This window comes from Cherax quadricarinatus, chromosome 24 (genome assembly GCF_038502225.1).
Source record: "Cherax quadricarinatus isolate ZL_2023a chromosome 24, ASM3850222v1, whole genome shotgun sequence".
NCBI lineage: Eukaryota > Metazoa > Arthropoda > Malacostraca > Decapoda > Parastacidae > Cherax > Cherax quadricarinatus.
The window spans coordinates 839,733-857,185 of record NC_091315.1 but is presented as its reverse complement, the minus strand read 5'-3'; the positions used below and the strand labels follow the sequence as shown (position 1 = coordinate 857,185).

Here is a 17,453-nt window from a genome sequence, read left to right as displayed (position 1 = left end):
AAATAGCAACGTTCATCTTCTCATATAGGACAAGTGGAAATTTGTGTATGCAATAATTTCGCCCAAATCATTCTGAACCTAACGAACAAAATTTATTTCACTGTGTTTGTTTAGTATTAAATTACTGTAAACAAATCTAAAATATGTTTAGTTGGGTTAGGCTAAAATTAATTGCTCTTGTTATAATAAGGTTAGGTAAGTTTTCTAAGATTCTTTTGGTGCAAAATTAAATTTTTTTACATTAACATTAAAGGTAGTAGGTTGGTAGACAGCAACCACCCAGGGAAGTACTACCGTCCTGCCAGATGACTGTGAAACAGAAACCTGTAACTGTTTTGCATGATGGTAGGATTGCTGGTTTCTTTTTCTGTCTCATAAACACGCTAGATAACAGGGATATCTTGCTACTCCTACTTACACTTTGGTCACACTTCACAGACACGCACATGCATATATATATACATACATCTAGGTTTTTCTCCTTTTTCTAAATAGCTCTTGTTCTTCTTTATTTCTTCTATTGTCCATGGGGAAGTGGAAAAGAATCTTTCCTCCGTAAGCCATGCGTGTCGTATGAGGCGACTAAAATGCCGGGAGCAATGGGCTAGTAACCCCTTCTCCTGTAGACATTTACTAAAAAAGAGAAGAAGAAAAACTTTATAAAACTGGGATGCTTAAATGTGCGTGGATGTAGTGCGGATGACAAGAAACAGATGATTGCTGATGTTATGAATGAAAAGAAGTTGGATGTCCTGGCCCTAAGCGAAACAAAGCTGAAGGGGGTAGGAGAGTTTCAGTGGGGGGAAATAAATGGGATTAAATCTGGAGTATCTGAGAGAGTTAGAGCAAAGGAAGGGGTAGCAGTAATGTTAAATGATCAGTTATGGAAGGAGAAAAGAGAATATGAATGTGTAAATTCAAGAATTATGTGGATTAAAGTAAAGGTTGGATGCGAGAAGTGGGTCATAATAAGCGTGTATGCACCTGGAGAAGAGAGGAATGCAGAGGAGAGAGAGAGATTTTGGGAGATGTTAAGTGAATGTATAGGAGCCTTTGAACCAAGTGAGAGAGTAATTGTGGTAGGGGACCTGAATGCTAAAGTAGGAGAAACTTTTAGAGAGGGTGTGGTAGGTAAGTTTGGGGTGCCAGGTGTAAATGATAATGGGAGCCCTTTGATTGAACTTTGTATAGAAAGGGGTTTAGTTATAGGTAATACATATTTTAAGAAAAAGAGGATAAATAAGTATACAAGATATGATGTAGGGCGAAATGACAGTAGTTTGTTGGATTATGTATTGGTAGATAAAAGACTGTTGAGTAGACTTCAGGATGTACATGTTTATAGAGGGGCCACAGATATATCAGATCACTTTCTAGTTGTAGCTACACTGAGAGTAAAAGGTAGATGGGATACAAGGAGAATAGAAGCATCAGGGAAGAGAGAGGTGAAGGTTTATAAACTAAAAGAGGAGGCAGTTAGGGTAAGATATAAACAGCTATTGGAGGATAGATGGGCTAATGAGAGCATAGGCAATGGGGTCGAAGAGGTATGGGGTAGGTTTAAAAATGTAGTGTTAGAGTGTTCAGCAGAAGTTTGTGGTTACAGGAAAGTGGGTGCGGGAGGGAAGAGGAGCGATTGGTGGAATGATGATGTAAAGAGAGTAGTAAGGGAGAAAAAGTTAGCATATGAGAAGTTTTTACAAAGTAGAAGTGATGCAAGGAGGGAAGAGTATATGGAGAAAAAGAGAGAGGTTAAGAGAGTGGTGAAGCAATGTAAAAAGAGAGCAAATGAGAGAGTGGGTGAGATGTTATCAACAAATTTTGTTGAAAATAAGAAAAAGTTTTGGAGTGAGATTAACAAGTTAAGAAAGCCTAGAGAACAAATGGATTTGTCAGTTAAAAATAGGAGAGGAGAGTTATTAAATGGAGAGTTAGAGGTATTGGGAAGATGGAGGGAATATTTTGAGGAATTGTTAAATGTTGATGAAGATAGGGAAGCTGTGATTTCGTGTATAGGGCAAGGAGGAATAACATCTTGTAGGAGTGAGGAAGAGCCAGTTGTGAGTGTGGGGGAAGTTCGTGAGGCAGTAGGTAAAATGAAAGGGGGTAAGGCAGCCGGGATTGATGGGATAAAGATAGAAATGTTAAAAGCAGGTGGGGATATAGTTTTGGAGTGGTTGGTGCAATTATTTAATAAATGTATGGAAGAGGGTAAGGTACCTAGGGATTGGCAGAGAGCATGCATAGTTCCTTTGTATAAAGGCAAAGGGGATAAAAGAGAGTGCAAAAATTATAGGGGGATAAGTCTGTTGAGTATACCTGGTAAAGTGTATGGTAGAGTTATTATTGAAAGAATTAAGAGTAAGACGGAGAATAGGATAGCAGATGAACAAGGAGGCTTTAGGAAAGGTAGGGGGTGTGTGGACCAGGTGTTTACAGTGAAACATATAAGTGAACAGTATTTAGATAAGGCTAAAGAGGTCTTTGTGGCATTTATGGATTTGGAAAAGGCGTATGACAGGGTGGATAGGGGGGCAATGTGGCAGATGTTGCAAGTGTATGGTGTAGGAGGTAGGTTACTGAAAGCAGTGAAGAGTTTTTACGAGGATAGTGAGGCTCAAGTTAGAGTATGTAGGAAAGAGGGAAATTATTTCCCAGTAAAAGTAGGCCTTAGACAAGGATGTGTGATGTCACCGTGGTTGTTTAATATATTTATAGATGGGGTTGTAAGAGAAGTAAATGCGAGGGTCTTGGCAAGAGGCGTGGAGTTAAAAGATAAAGCATCACACACAAAGTGGGAGTTGTCACAGCTGCTCTTTGCTGATGACACTGTGCTCTTGGGAGATTCTGAAGAGAAGTTGCAGAGATTGGTGGATGAATTTGGAGGGTGTGCAAAAGAAGAAAATTAAAGGTGAATACAGGAAAGAGTAAGGTTATGAGGATAACAAAAAGATTAGGTGATGAAAGATTGAATATCAGATTGGAGGGAGAGAGTATGGAGGAGGTGAATGTATTCAGATATTTGGGAGTGGACGTGTCAGCGGATGGGTCTATGAAAGATGAGGTGAATCATAGAATTGATGAGGGAAAAAGAGTGAGTGGTGCACTTAGGAGTCTGTGGAGACAAAGAACTTTGTCCTTGGAGGCAAAGAGGGGAATGTATGAGAGTATAGTTTTACCAACGCTCTTATATGGGTGTGAAGCGTGGGTGATGAATGTTGCAGCGAGGAGAAGGCTGGAGGCAGTGGAGATGTCATGTCTGAGGGCAATGTGTGGTGTGAATATAATGCAGAGAATTCGTAGTTTGGAAGTTAGGAGGAGGTGCGGGATTACCAAAACTGTTGTCCAGAGGGCTGAGGAAGGGTTGTTGAGGTGGTTCGGACATGTAGAGAGAATGGAGCGAAACAGAATGACTTCAAGAGTGTATCAGTCTGTAGTGGAAGGAAGGCGGGGTAGGGGTCGGCCTAGGAAAGGTTGGAGGGAGGGGGTAAAGGAGGTTTTGTGTGCGAGGGGCTTGGACTTCCAGCAGGCATGCGTGAGCGTGTTTGATAGGAGTGAATGGAGACAAATGGTTTTTAATACTTGACGTGCTGTTGGAGTGTGAGCAAAGTAACATTTATGAAGGGGTTCAGGGAAACCGGCAGGCCGGACTTGAGTCCTGGAGATGGGAAGTACAGTGCCTGCACTCTGAAGGAGGGGTGTTAATGTTGCAGTTTAAAAACTGTAGTGTAAAGCACCCTTCTGGCAAGACAGTGATGGAGTGAATGATGGTGAAAGTTTTTCTTTTTCGGGCCACCCTGCCTTGGTGGGAATCGGCCAGTGTGATAATAAAAAAAAAAAAAAAAAAATAATATAAATACATATATATATATATATATATATATATATATATATATATATATATATATATATATATAGGGGTATGATGGATAATATACACCTACACCTACCATCCGACTTACGACCGAGTTCGGTTCCGAGAAACCGGTCATAAGTCGAAGTCGTAAGTCGAACTTTACTACTGAATATCAACAAAACATTTTTGTAATGACTTTATTTTATTGTTTTATTTTGGTATTTCATGTTTTACTTTACTTTTTATGTTGTTAGTACTGTATTTTATACTGTAAGGTTTAGGATAAACACTGTGTACAACACAAATAGTTGTTTATTTCCCAGAAATTTGGCATAAAAAACACGGTCGTAAGTCGAGTGGTCGTAAGTCGAGCAGGTCGTAATTTGGATGGTAGGTGTATGCGATTTGCTGTCTTTTGTCCTTGCCTGAACATCACCTTACCCAAGTTGAGGGTTGAGATCCCTGACTGCTTGACTGAGAACCTATTACACACTTTTTGGCCCAGATGGCAGAAAGATTTCCTTGTTATTAAAATATTTATTTGGCGTTAAGTCTATGACTTAAACCAATTTATAGATTATTATTAATACAAGAGAATTTGCTTTACAAACTGAAGACGTTGAGGTACCATACTTATCTTTAATACAAGACTAAATTTTTATCCCCTGGTGGTGGAGTGTGTGTTAATATTACTGTCATTATTACAAGACACGATTTCTTACCCTACAGAGCTGAGATGGTGGCAGAGGCCCTGGTAAAACTCCTAGAAGAAGGTCGTAATGGAGCTTGTTTAATGGTAGTAACTGGCAAGGAACCCTTCTACGTGGACTCTCCCATTTCTTCCTAGCTCCTGCTACCTTCTCTGCTACAACCGATTCAAGCATATATATCTTTGTTAAACATCCCAGTACTTGTCTGAGACCGGACCACGTGGGAAGGGGGAAGGGGCTGGTGATGATTACCAGCATCATTATAGATCAACCAGACATCTTGACCTGAGTTATCTCAATTAACACTCTCTTGTGATGGACAATTTTATATTTTATAATATTTTGTAAGTACTGGTGACTGAACCCAGGCAGTTGCATAAGGAAGTACAAGGTAATATCAACTAGGCCACAGAGTGTACCTATGGACTCGTGTGTGTCCACTGTGATGGTCTGCTCAATTCTTGACATTATTTCTCATTCTCACAACATTAAATATTTACACTTCATTCTTATGTATATTTAAAGCCATTTATAGCATATCTGTATTGTTCATCACTGCAATATTTATTATACATTTTGTAAACTTTAGAATTTAGTATAAACATCATTATTAACATTCTTATTACATTTGAATTATATTTTCATAATTGTACTGTTGCACTTTAAGGTCCCTAATATTTTTATATATTTTCAAAAAATAAATCCTTGTTAGTTATTTAGTGTAATAATATTTGATACAGTGTACTCTTAATTTTTATCTGTGAAGCGTGTAAGCTTCAAAAAGTGGTCATTTCTGATATCAAGTAAATAATAAGTGAGGGCACATACACACACACACACACACAGAGCTATGACTTGAGGCCAGGAGCTGTGTCTCAACCCCTGCAACCACAAATACATGAGTACACAGTAGCAATCAGTGAAGAGGCAGGGCCAGGAGCTATGGGTCGACCCTTGCAACCACAAATAGGTGAGTACACACACACACACACAGGAACTGAAAAATCTGAAACAGCATAAAGAATTAAAGAACAATTTGGGAATGACATCAGAGACTGCTACCTCAGTCACAAGCAAGAAGTCTGTAGGGAACAAAGGAGTGAAAATGTATGCAGGGGTCCTATCAGACCATTGCAGAGCCCGATATAAAGAGAGAATCATATCAGGAGCAATCGAGGGGGCTGTAGAAAATGAAAGAACTAAGCTATATGCAGAGGCCCTAACAGACAACAGCAGAGCCCAGGGAAAGCTGAGAAGGGAAAATGATAGGCCACTAGGCCCAAGGACAACAGTTAGTGAAGAAACTGAAGAAAGAAACGCTGCAATGGAGGAAACTTAGTCAAATCAAGGGATACATAGGGATATGCAGTGAGAGAATGAAAGGGAGAGGTCAGTCTTTGTTTATGGGCTTCAGAAAGCTGAAGGGGAAACTTACAAAGCAAAAAGACAAGGGAAGAAAAATGCGATCGAAAGCATCATTAAAAGCAATAGGAGAAGATGACATGACTCAGTTGGAATATTTTCGGAGAATAGGGGGGTTTGCAAGAACGAGAACCCGGCCAGTCAAAATAACTTTCAAGGCAGAATCGACTTGCAACAGGATCCTGCAGGAGAAAGCAAGACTAAAGGACATGCTGGCATACCAGAAGATATATCTCGACCATGACAGAACATGAGAAGAAAGGCAGAAATTGAAAGAGATGGCACAAAGACAAAAGGAGGAAAAAGAGATGAAGATGGACAGGAGAGCCCAGACTCAGGAGGAAGATCAAATACAGCCTCCCTCACAACCAAATAAAGAAGCCCCCATCCAGGACAACCCCAGTGCAACCAAACATTCTAACATGCCATATCCAATGTCCCCACCCCCTTACTAACTCCACCTTCACAGCAACCATCCATTGTTCCTTATCAGGTCTCCCACTTCCCCAACCCCAATGTGCCCCTCAGACCACAGTTTTAGAAAAGAAGTTGAAGGTTTGGTATACAAATGCAGATGGAATAACAAATAAGTGCGAGGAGTGGCATGAAAGAATCAAGGAGACATCCCCAGACATAATAGCACTCACATAAATGAAACTCGCCAGGATGATTACAGATGCAATCTTTCCACATGGATATCAAATCCCCAGGGAAGATAGAGAGAGGAGAGGGGGAGGAGGAGGAGTTGCACTGCTCATTTAAAACCAGAGGGGATTTGAGGAAATGAATGAAATGTGCAAAAGGGACTACTTAGTAGGAACAATCCAGCCTGAGGGCCATAAGGTGGTAATTTCAGTAATGCACAACCCTCCACAGAATGGCAGTAGGCTAAGAGAAGAATGTGACAAGAGCAACAGAGCAATGGTTGACACACTAGCCGAGGTGGCCAGAAGAGATCACATGAGGGAAGCAAAGTTACTAATTATGGAGATTAACTGGGAAAACCTGGAACCCCATGGGGGTCCCAAAACATGGAGAGCCAAAATGATGGATGTGGTACTGGAAAACCTCATGCATTAACATGTTAGAGACACTACCGGAGAGAGAGATGAGGATGATCCAGCAAGACCTTGTATTCACCTTGAGTAGTTCGGACATCAATGATATCATGTATGAAAGGCTCCTTGGAGCTGGTGATTATGTGGTTCTGTGCTTTGATTACAAAGTTGAGCTACACGTGGAGAGAGCAGCAGGAATAGGATGGGAAAAACCAAACTACAAAAGGGGGACTACACAGGCATGAGGAACTTTTTGCAAGACATTCAGTGGGAGAGAGAACTGGCAGGAAAACCAGTAAAAGAAATGATGGACTATATGATAACAAAATGCAAGGAGGCAGAGGAGAGGTTTGTTCCCAAAGGAAACAGAAATAATGGGAAGACCAGAACAAGTCCTTGGTTCACCCAAAGGTGTAGGGAGTCAAAAACTAGGTGCACTAGAGAATCGAAAATGTACAAAGACAAAGGACCCAGGAAAATAAAGCCGAGGAGCTAGAAACGAATATGCACAGATAAGAAGGGAGGCTCAGTGAATATGAAAATGAGACAGCATCGAAAATCAAGTCTGGCCCAGTCAAGGACCAGGTAATCAGGCTGAGGAAGGATGGTGGGGAATTCACAAGAAACGACAAAGAGGTATGTGAGGAGCTCAACATGAGATTTCAAGAAGTATTTACAGTGGAAAGAGGTAGGACTCCAGGAATTCAGAACAGGGAGGTACACCAACAAGTGCTGGATGAGGTACACATAACCAAGGAGGAGGTGAAGAAGCTGCTATGTGAACTTGATACCTCAAAGGTAGTGGGAGTAGACTACATCTCTCTGTGGGTCCTTCGAGAGAGAGCAGAGATGCTGTGTGTGCAATTAACAAAAACTTTCAACACATCTATTGAAACTGGGCAACTTCCTGGGGTAAGGAAGATGGCACATGTAGTGTCAATTTTTAAAAAACGAGACAGGCACGAAGCATTAAACTACAGACCTGTTTCACTAATGTGTATAGTATGCAAAGTCATGGAGAAGATCATCAGAAGGAGAGTGGTGGAACACCTGGAAAGAAACAAGTGTATAATCGACAACCAGCATGGTTTCAGGGAAGGAAAATCCTGTGTCACAAACCTACTGGAGTTTTATGACAAGGTGACAGAAGTATGACAAGAGAGAGGGATGGATAGACTGCATTTTCTTGGACTGCAAGAAGGCTTTTGACAGTTCCTCACAAGAGGTTAATGCAAAAGCTAGAGGATGAGGCACACATAATAGGAAAGGGATTGAAATTGATCAGAGAATATCTGACAGGGAGGCAACAATGAGTCATGGTACGTGACGAGGTGTCAGGGTGGGTACTTGTGGCAAGCAGGGTTCCACGGGGGTCAGTCCTAGGACCTGTGTTGTTTTTGGTATGTGTGAATGATGTAATGGAAGGGATAGACTCAGAAGTCTCCTTGTTTGCAGATGATGTGAAGTTAATGAGGAGAATCAAATCAGTCAAGGATCAGGCAGGACTACAAAGAGATCTGGACAGGCTACATGCCTGATCCAGCAACTGACTCCTGGAATTTAACCCTGCCAAATGCAAAGTCATGAAGATCGGGGAAGGGCAAAGAAGGCTGCAGACAGAGTATAGTCTAGGTGCCAAAGACTGCAAACTTCACACAAGGAAAAAGATCTTGTTGTGAGTATAATACTGAGCACATTTCCCGAAGTGCACATTAATCAGATAACTGCTGCAGCATATGGGCATCTGGCAAACCTAAGGATAGTGTTCTGATACCTCGGTAAGGAACTGTTCAAGACTCTGTACATTATATACATCAGGCCAATACTGGAGTATGAAGCACCAGTTTGGAATCCACATCTGATCATGCATGTCAGGAAATTAGAGACTAGTCCCAGAGCTAAGGGGATTGTCCTACAAAGAAAGGTTGAGGGAAATAGGCCTGACGGCACTGGAGGATAGGAGGGTGATGGGAGACATGATAATGACATATAAAACACAGCACGGAATAGACGGGGTGGACAAAGACAGGATGTTCTAGAGATGGGAGACAGAAACAAGAGGTCACAATTGGAAGTTGAAGACTCAGATGAGTCAAAGGGATGTTAGGAAGTATTTCTTCAGTCATAGAGTTGTCAGGAAGTGGAATAGCTTAGAAAGTGACGTAGTGGAGGCGGGAAAAATACATGGTTTTAAGATGAGGTTTGATAATGCTCATGGAGCAGGGAGAGAGAGGACCTAGTAGCAATCAGTGAAGAGGTAGGGCCAGGAGCTATGACTCAACCCCTGCAACCACAAATGGGCGAGTACAAATAGGTGAGTACACACACACACACACACACACACACAAAGCATGTCTCCAGAAGCACTCATCAACCAGATAACTGCTGCAGCATATGGGCGCCTGGCAAACCTGAGAATAGTGTTCCGATACCTTAGTAGGGAATCGTTCAAGACACTGTACACCGTGTATGTCAGGCCCATACTGGAGTATGCAGCACCAGTTTGGAGCCCACACCGGGTCAAGCATGTCAAGATATAAGAGAAAGTGAAAAGGTTTGCAACAAGACTAGTTCCAGAGCTAAGGGGAATGTCCTATGACGAAAGGTTAAGGGAAATCGGCCTGATGACACTGGAGGACAGGAGGGTTATGTGAGACGTGATAATGACATACAAAACACTGCATAGAATAGACAAGGTGGACAGACACAACATGTTCCACAGAGGGGATACAGAAACAAAGGGTCACACTTGGAAGCTGAAAACTCAGATGAATCAAAGGGATGTTAGGAAGTATTTCTTCAGTCACCGAGTAGTCAGGAAGTGGAACAGTCTGGCGAGTGATGTAGTGAAGGCAGGAACCATACACAGCTTTAAGACGAGGTATGATAATGCTCATGGAGCAGGGAGAGAGAGGACCTAGCAGCATTCAGTGAAGAGGTGGGGCCAGGAGCTGAGTTTCGACCCCTGCAACCACAATTAGGTGAGTACACACACACCCATAAACACCCACACACATGCATACACACATACACACACACGGCCAGTGAAGAGGCATGGTCAAGAGCTGTGACTCGACCCTTGAAACCACAATTTGGTGAGGACACACAGACACACATACACACTCACATTCATTCATTCACTTCAAGAACGTTACCCAGTGCCACTCAAAATTAAAATTAGGCAGCTTCGTCTCTGGTTAAATTATCTTTATAAATAAGTATACAAGATATGATGTAGGGCGAAATGACAGTAGTTTGTTGGATTATGTATTGGTAGATAAAAGACTGTTGAGTAGACTTCAGGATGTACATGTTTATAGAGGGGCCACAGATATATCAGATCACTTTCTAGTTGTAGCTACACTGAGAGTAAAAGGTAGATGGGATACAAGGAGAATAGAAGCATCAGGGAAGAGAGAGGTGAAGGTTTATAAACTAAAAGAGGAGGCAGTTAGGGTAAGATATAAACAGCTATTGGAGGATAGATGGGCTAATGAGAGCATAGGCAATGGGGTCGAAGAGGTATGGGGTAGGTTTAAAAATGTAGTGTTAGAGTGTTCAGCAGAAGTTTGTGGTTACAGGAAAGTGGGTGCGGGAGGGAAGAGGAGCGATTGGTGGAATGATGATGTAAAGAGAGTAGTAAGGGAGAAAAAGTTAGCATATGAGAAGTTTTTACAAAGTAGAAGTGATGCAAGGAGGGAAGAGTATATGGAGAAAAAGAGAGAGGTTAAGAGAGTGGTGAAGCAATGTAAAAAGAGAGCAAATGAGAGAGTGGGTGAGATGTTATCAACAAATTTTGTTGAAAATAAGAAAAAGTTTTGGAGTGAGATTAACAAGTTAAGGAAGCCTAGAGAACAAATGGATTTGTCAGTTAAAAATAGGAGAGGAGAGTTATTAAATGGAGAGTTAGAGGTATTGGGAAGATGGAGGGAATATTTTGAGGAATTGTTAAATGTTGATGAAGATAGGGAAGCTGTGATTTCGTGTATAGGGCAAGGAGGAATAACATCTTGTAGGAGTGAGGAAGAGCCAGTTGTGAGTGTGGGGGAAGTTCGTGAGGCAGTAGGTAAAATGAAAGGGGGTAAGGCAGCCGGGATTGATGGGATAAAGATAGAAATGTTAAAAGCAGGTGGGGATATAGTTTTGGAGTGGTTGGTGCAATTATTTAATAAATGTATGGAAGAGGGTAAGGTACCTAGGGATTGGCAGAGAGCATGCATAGTTCCTTTGTATAAAGGCAAAGGGGACAAAAGAGAGTGCAAAAATTATAGGGGGATAAGTCTGTTGAGTATACCTGGTAAAGTGTATGGTAGAGTTATTATTGAAAGAATTAAGAGTAAGACGGAGAATAGGATAGCAGATGAACAAGGAGGCTTTAGGAAAGGTAGGGGGTGTGTGGACCAGGTGTTTACAGTGAAACATATAAGTGAACAGTATTTAGATAAGGCTAAAGAGGTCTTTGTGGCATTTATGGATTTGGAAAAGGCGTATGACAGGGTGGATAGGGGGGCAATGTGGCAGATGTTGCAGGTGTATGGTGTAGGAGGTAGGTTACTGAAAGCAGTGAAGAGTTTTTACGAGGATAGTGAGGCTCAAGTTAGAGTATGTAGGAAAGAGGGAAATTATTTCCCAGTAAAAGTAGGCCTTAGACAAGGATGTGTGATGTCACCGTGGTTGTTTAATATATTTATAGATGGGGTTGTAAGAGAAGTAAATGCGAGGGTCTTGGCAAGAGGCGTGGAGTTAAAAGATAAAGAATCACACATAAAGTGGGAGTTGTCACAGTTGCTCTTTGCTGATGACACTGTGCTCTTGGGAGATTCTGAAGAGAAGTTGCAGAGGTTGGTGGATGAATTTGGTAGGGTGTGCAAAAGAAGAAAATTAAAAGTGAATACAGGAAAGAGTAAGGTTATGAGGATAACAAAAAGATTAGGTGATGAAAGATTGGATATCAGATTGGAGGGAGAGAGTATGGAGGAGGTGAATGTATTCAGATATTTGGGAGTGGACGTGTCAGCGGATGGGTCTATGAAAGATGAGGTGAATCATAGAATTGATGAGGGGAAAAGGGTGAGTGGTGCACTTAGGAGTCTGTGGAGACAAAGAACTTTGTCCTTGGAGGCAAAGAGGGGAATGTATGAGAGTATAGTTTTACCAACGCTCTTATATGGGTGTGAAGCATGGGTGATGAATGTTGCAGCGAGGAGAAGGCTGGAGGCAGTGGAGATGTCATGTCTGAGGGCAATGTGTGGTGTGAATATAATGCAGAGAATTCGTAGTTTGGAAGTTAGGAGGAGGTGCGGGATTACCAAAACTGTTGTCCAGAGGGCTGAGGAAGGGTTGTTGAGGTGGTTCGGACATGTAGAGAGAATGGAGCGAAACAGAATGACTTCAAGAGTGTATCAGTCTGTAGTGGAAGGAAGGCGGGGTAGGGGTCGGCCTAGGAAAGGTTGGAGGGAGGGGGTAAAGGAGGTTTTGTGTGCGAGGGGCTTGGACTTCCAGCAGGCATGCGTGAGCGTGTTTGATAGGAGTGAATGGAGACAAATGGTTTTTAATACTTGACGTGCTGTTGGAGTGTGAGCAAAGTAACATTTATGAAGGGATTCAGGGAAACCGGCAGGCCGGACTTGAGTCCTGGAGATGGGAAGTACAGTGCCTGCACTCTGAAGGAGGGGTGTTAATGTTGCAGTTTAAAAACTGTAGTGTAAAGCACCCTTCTGGCAAGACAGTGATGGAGTGAATGATGGTGAAAGTTTTTCTTTTTCGGGCCACCCTGCCTTGGTGGGAATCTGAACTCACAATTTACAAAGGTAATGAACTCCAGGTAGGTCTGGTCACAATCATGACAAGTTACAAAGGTATTTACAGATTACAGAGGTACGTAATGGGTCCAGGGACTGGGCCCCCAAAGTCTTGATAGCTGAACTAGGTACAAAGGTAATGAGCTCACAAGTTACAAAGGTAATGAATTCTGTAGAATGGTTACTTACGTTTATACATGGCTACAATCATGAACAAATTATAGAGTAATGAGCAATTCACACTTCCACACCCGGTCACAACTGTAATGAGCTATTGGTGCAAATATTGATTGTTGAGTCACACACACACCACACACACACACACACACACACACACACACACACACACACACACACACACACACACACACACACACACACACACACACACACACACACACACACTTTAGTTTAATATCTTTATTATGCACCCCATACCCATCCTGTGGGCAGTAGTCAAAAGATTACAAAGGTACATAATGGGTCCAGTGACTGGACCCCAAAGTTATGATAGCTGAACTAGTTACAAAGGTAATGAACTCCAGGTAGATCTGGTCACAATCATGGCAAGTTACAGAGGTAATGAATCAGCTTCACTCCTATACATGGTTACAGTCATGAGCAAATTACCGTTGGCATCACATAACGTTAAATCCGCATACCGATACATTTTATAGCTAAGATTTTGCCTCGCATGCCGCTAAAAAACCCGCTCAACACTATTCGTCTGAGACGCGTCTAATGTGCGGCCTGAGCCAGCCTCACATGTTCCGCCGGTGGCATTGTTTACCAGCCAGCCTCCGCGGTAACATTCAAGTATACAATCAGAACATTTCGTATTATTACAGTGTTTTTGGTGATATTATCTGCAAAATAAGTGACCATGGGCCCCAAGAAAGCCTCTAGTGTCAACCCTGTGGTAAAAAGGGTGAGAAATATTATCGAAATACTGTGGTACCATGGTCAACTGCTGATGCTGCTGCTGCTGTAGCACTGTCAGCTGCTGCTGCTGCTGTAGCACCGTCAGCTGCTGCTGCTGCTGTACCACCGTCAGCTGCTGCTGCTGCTGTACCACCGTCAGCTGCTGCTGCTGCTGTAGTACCATCTGCTGCTGCTGTAGCACTGTCTGCTGCTGCTGTAGCACTGTCAGCTGCTGCTGTAGCACTGTCAGCTGCTGCTGCTGCACTGTTAGCTGCTGCTGCTGCTGTAGCACTGTCAGCTGCTGCTGCTGCTGTAGCACCATCAGCTACTGCTGCTGCTGTACCACCATCAGCTGCTGCTGCTGTAGTACCGTCTGCTGCTGCTGTAGCACCATCTGCTGCTGCTGTAGCACTGTCAGCTGCTGCTGCTGCTGCTGTAGCACTGTCAGCTGCTGCTGCTGCTGTAGCACCATCAGCTGCTGCTGCTGCTGCTGTACCACCATCAGCTGCTGCTGCTGCTGTAGTACCATCTGCTGCTGCTGTAGCACCATCTACTGCTGCTGTAGCACTGTCAGATGCTGCTGTAGCACTGTCAGCTGCTGCTGCTGCTGCTGCTGTAGCACTGTCAGCTGCTGCTGCTGTAGCACCGTTGTTGGTGTGGCTTATTGAGAATACCAAGAAACAATTAACCCCAGAGGGTTAGTCACCCAGGATAAACAAAAAAGTCAGTGTTATCAAAGACTGTCTAACTTATTTACATTGGGGTCCTTAATCTTGTCTCCCAGGATGCAACCCACACCAGTCGACTAACACCTGGAGTTTACCTGGAGAGAGTTCCGGGGGTCAACGCCCCCGCGGCCCGGTCTGTGACCAGGCCTCCTGGTGGATCAGAGCCTGATCAACCAGGCTGTTGCTGCTGGCTGCACGCAAACCAACGTACGAGCCACAGCCCGGCTGATCAGGAACCGACTTTAGGTGCTTGTCCAGTGCCAGCTTGAAGACTGCCAGGGGTCTGTTGGTAATCCCCCTTATGTGTGCTGGGAGGCAGTTGAACAGGGAACAGTGAACAGTGAACAGGGAAAAATGCCTGGAACTAGTGCTCATATTGGTGAATATAAAGCCAGCAAAGGTTAGTTTGAGAGATTTAAGAATCGTAGTGGCATACACAGTGTGATAAGGCCTGTTCTGGAAGAAGATGCCAACCAGGACCTACAGTACTCAGGAGGAAAAGGCACTCCCAGGACACAGTGTCTCATCAGTCATTGCTGCATCTTCAATAAAGGTGTCATTTATTCTTCATTTAGTAGAGTAGTACATGCACAATATATATTGTGCATGTACTACTCTACTATTGTGCATGTATCCTTCTCTTTGTGTGTAGGAAAATTTATATTTCATGTGGTAAAATTTTTTTTTTCGTACTTTTGGGTGTCTTGCACAGATTAATTTGATTTCCATTATTTCTTATGGGGAAAATTCATTCGCATAATGATAATTTCGCATAACAATGAGCTCTCAGGAACGGATTAATATCGTTATGCGGGGGTCCACTGTACTTCCCTTCTTCTTTTAATGCCACTAGGACCAGCCTGAGAGTCACTGGACATCTGTCACACAACAAATCTGTCCATAGAGGTCTGTACCTCCTGGAGTTTACCTGGAGAGAGTTCCGAGGATCAACGCCCCCGTGGCCCGGTCTGTGACCACTCCTCCTGGTGGATCAGAGCCTGATCAACCAGGCTGTTACTGCTGGCTGCACGCAATCCAATGTACGAGCCACAGCCTGGCTGGTCAGGTACCGACTTTAGGTGCTTGTCCAGTGCCAGCTTGAAGACTGCCAGGGGTCTATTGGTAATCCCCATTATGTATGCCCATTCCTTCAAGATTTGCCTAAAATGGGCCACAACATTGTCATTGTAATAGTCACTAGCACGGCTTGCAATAGCTGTGTTAGGGTGCTTTTCATCCATAAAGGTTTTCAGTTCAACCCACTTTGCACACATTTCCTTAATCTTTGAAGTAGGCACAATGGATTCCACAACTGGCATAGGCTTCTCAGTGTTAACCCCAAACCCTTCAAAATCTTTCTTAATTTCCATACTAATTCTCATCCTTTTTACCACAGGGTTGCCACTAGAAGCTTTCTTGGAGCCCATGGTGACTTATTTTGAAGTTACAAGCACAAAAAACACTTGGATAAGGTGAAATGTACCGAATGTATGTGTGGATGCGACCGCACTGGCTGGCTTGTAAACACTGGCGCTGAGCCCACACGTGGGACGCATCCCGGACGAATCGCGTGAGGCAAGGCAAAATTTTTGCGTTCAAATGTATCGTATGGCGGATTTAACATAATGCGATGCCATCGTAAGGCAGGGGTCCACTGTATACTGAAAAAAAAAATTATTTTTATAGACTAGTTGTAATGGAGGATGGTTTAAATGAGAGGGAGGTGGCCAACAGTATGCTTCAACATGAAAATGGTATACAATACTGACAGGTTGATAAACAAGACACTTATGCAACAGTTAGGTATCTTTATTCCAAAATGTTTCTTCTATACAGTAGGCTTCTTCAGTCGAGTACAGAAGAGTTAGCAGAAGCAGCAGACATGTGAAAACAATACAATCAGTCCATCACCCTTGAAGATGTAGCTTTGAGGTGGTCAATTCCTCAACTTGGAGAAATTTTGCTCCAGAGTCTAGAACACTGTTCCAGACTATGGAATAAAACCCTTCTCCAGGCTGAGGCACTGACGCTATAGATATTCTAGACACTAGAGCAACATTTCCACTGTGTACGAATGGTATATAATACCGAATCTCCACGACTATGGTGCTCTTCGCACCTACTCCTAGGTTGAGGGACTGATTACCTCATCTTCTGTACATAGTTCTACTGTCTTCAAGTTATGTCCTAGAATTTGTATTGATAAAGCCACTGGATGGCGAAACGTCTACAATAAAGATACCCAGATGTTGCACATGTGTCTTAATCTCATCATTTCCACTGTTCATTAATCACATTCTCAGGCCTTTATTATATATTACACTTGCCCTCCATTTTAAATTCATCACACAACAAATGAAAGCTTTATCCTATTATTTGGATAATATATAATTTTTGAGAAATTTTAATAGAATGTAAATTAGAAAAGAATGCTACCAAAAATTAAAAATCTAAATTTTATGGTGTTTTGAATTTTACCTACAGCCAGACTTTCCTATTTTTTGGAATAGAGTGGACCCCTGTCTTACGATAATATCTATATATCTATAGTTCACTTATCTGTTACAAGCAAATTTAGGAAATTTGCTTAGTATATCTGGTATCTTATTTTCATTAATAAGATATCTTGACATGTCACATAGGTTATTATACTGTCTGTCTCTGTATTCTTCAATAAGTGGACAATTAAGCACATAGTGTTCAAGATAGTGACCATAGGCCTGATCACATACTTTACATTTGGTTTGATCATCATCTGTGTGTCTCCCAAACTGCCAGAAGTACTTGTAACCAAGCCTAAGCCTGGCCACTACAACATCAGTCTGTCTGTTCACATTGCAAGTTGCTCCATAAACATACTTACCTACGTTCATGTTATCATAGTGGGTTATAGATCTACTCAGGCTTCTAACTGCATTCCTATAACATTCATTTTCATTATTTACTTCTCTCCTATT

General features: G+C 42.5%; 1 protein-coding gene across 1 annotated transcript in view; it reads left to right on the top strand.

Annotated features, from left to right (window-relative positions):
* Positions 1-6,364, top strand: part of LOC138853190 (15-hydroxyprostaglandin dehydrogenase [NAD(+)]-like) — a 46,214-nt gene extending 39,850 nt beyond the window's left edge. Inside the window, exon 5 of the mRNA XM_070088504.1 lies at positions 6,236-6,364. Within this exon, the coding sequence (XP_069944605.1) occupies positions 6,236-6,364 (129 nt within the window). The remainder of the gene's footprint in view (positions 1-6,235) is intronic.
* The last annotated feature ends 11,089 nt before the right edge of the window (positions 6,365-17,453 follow it).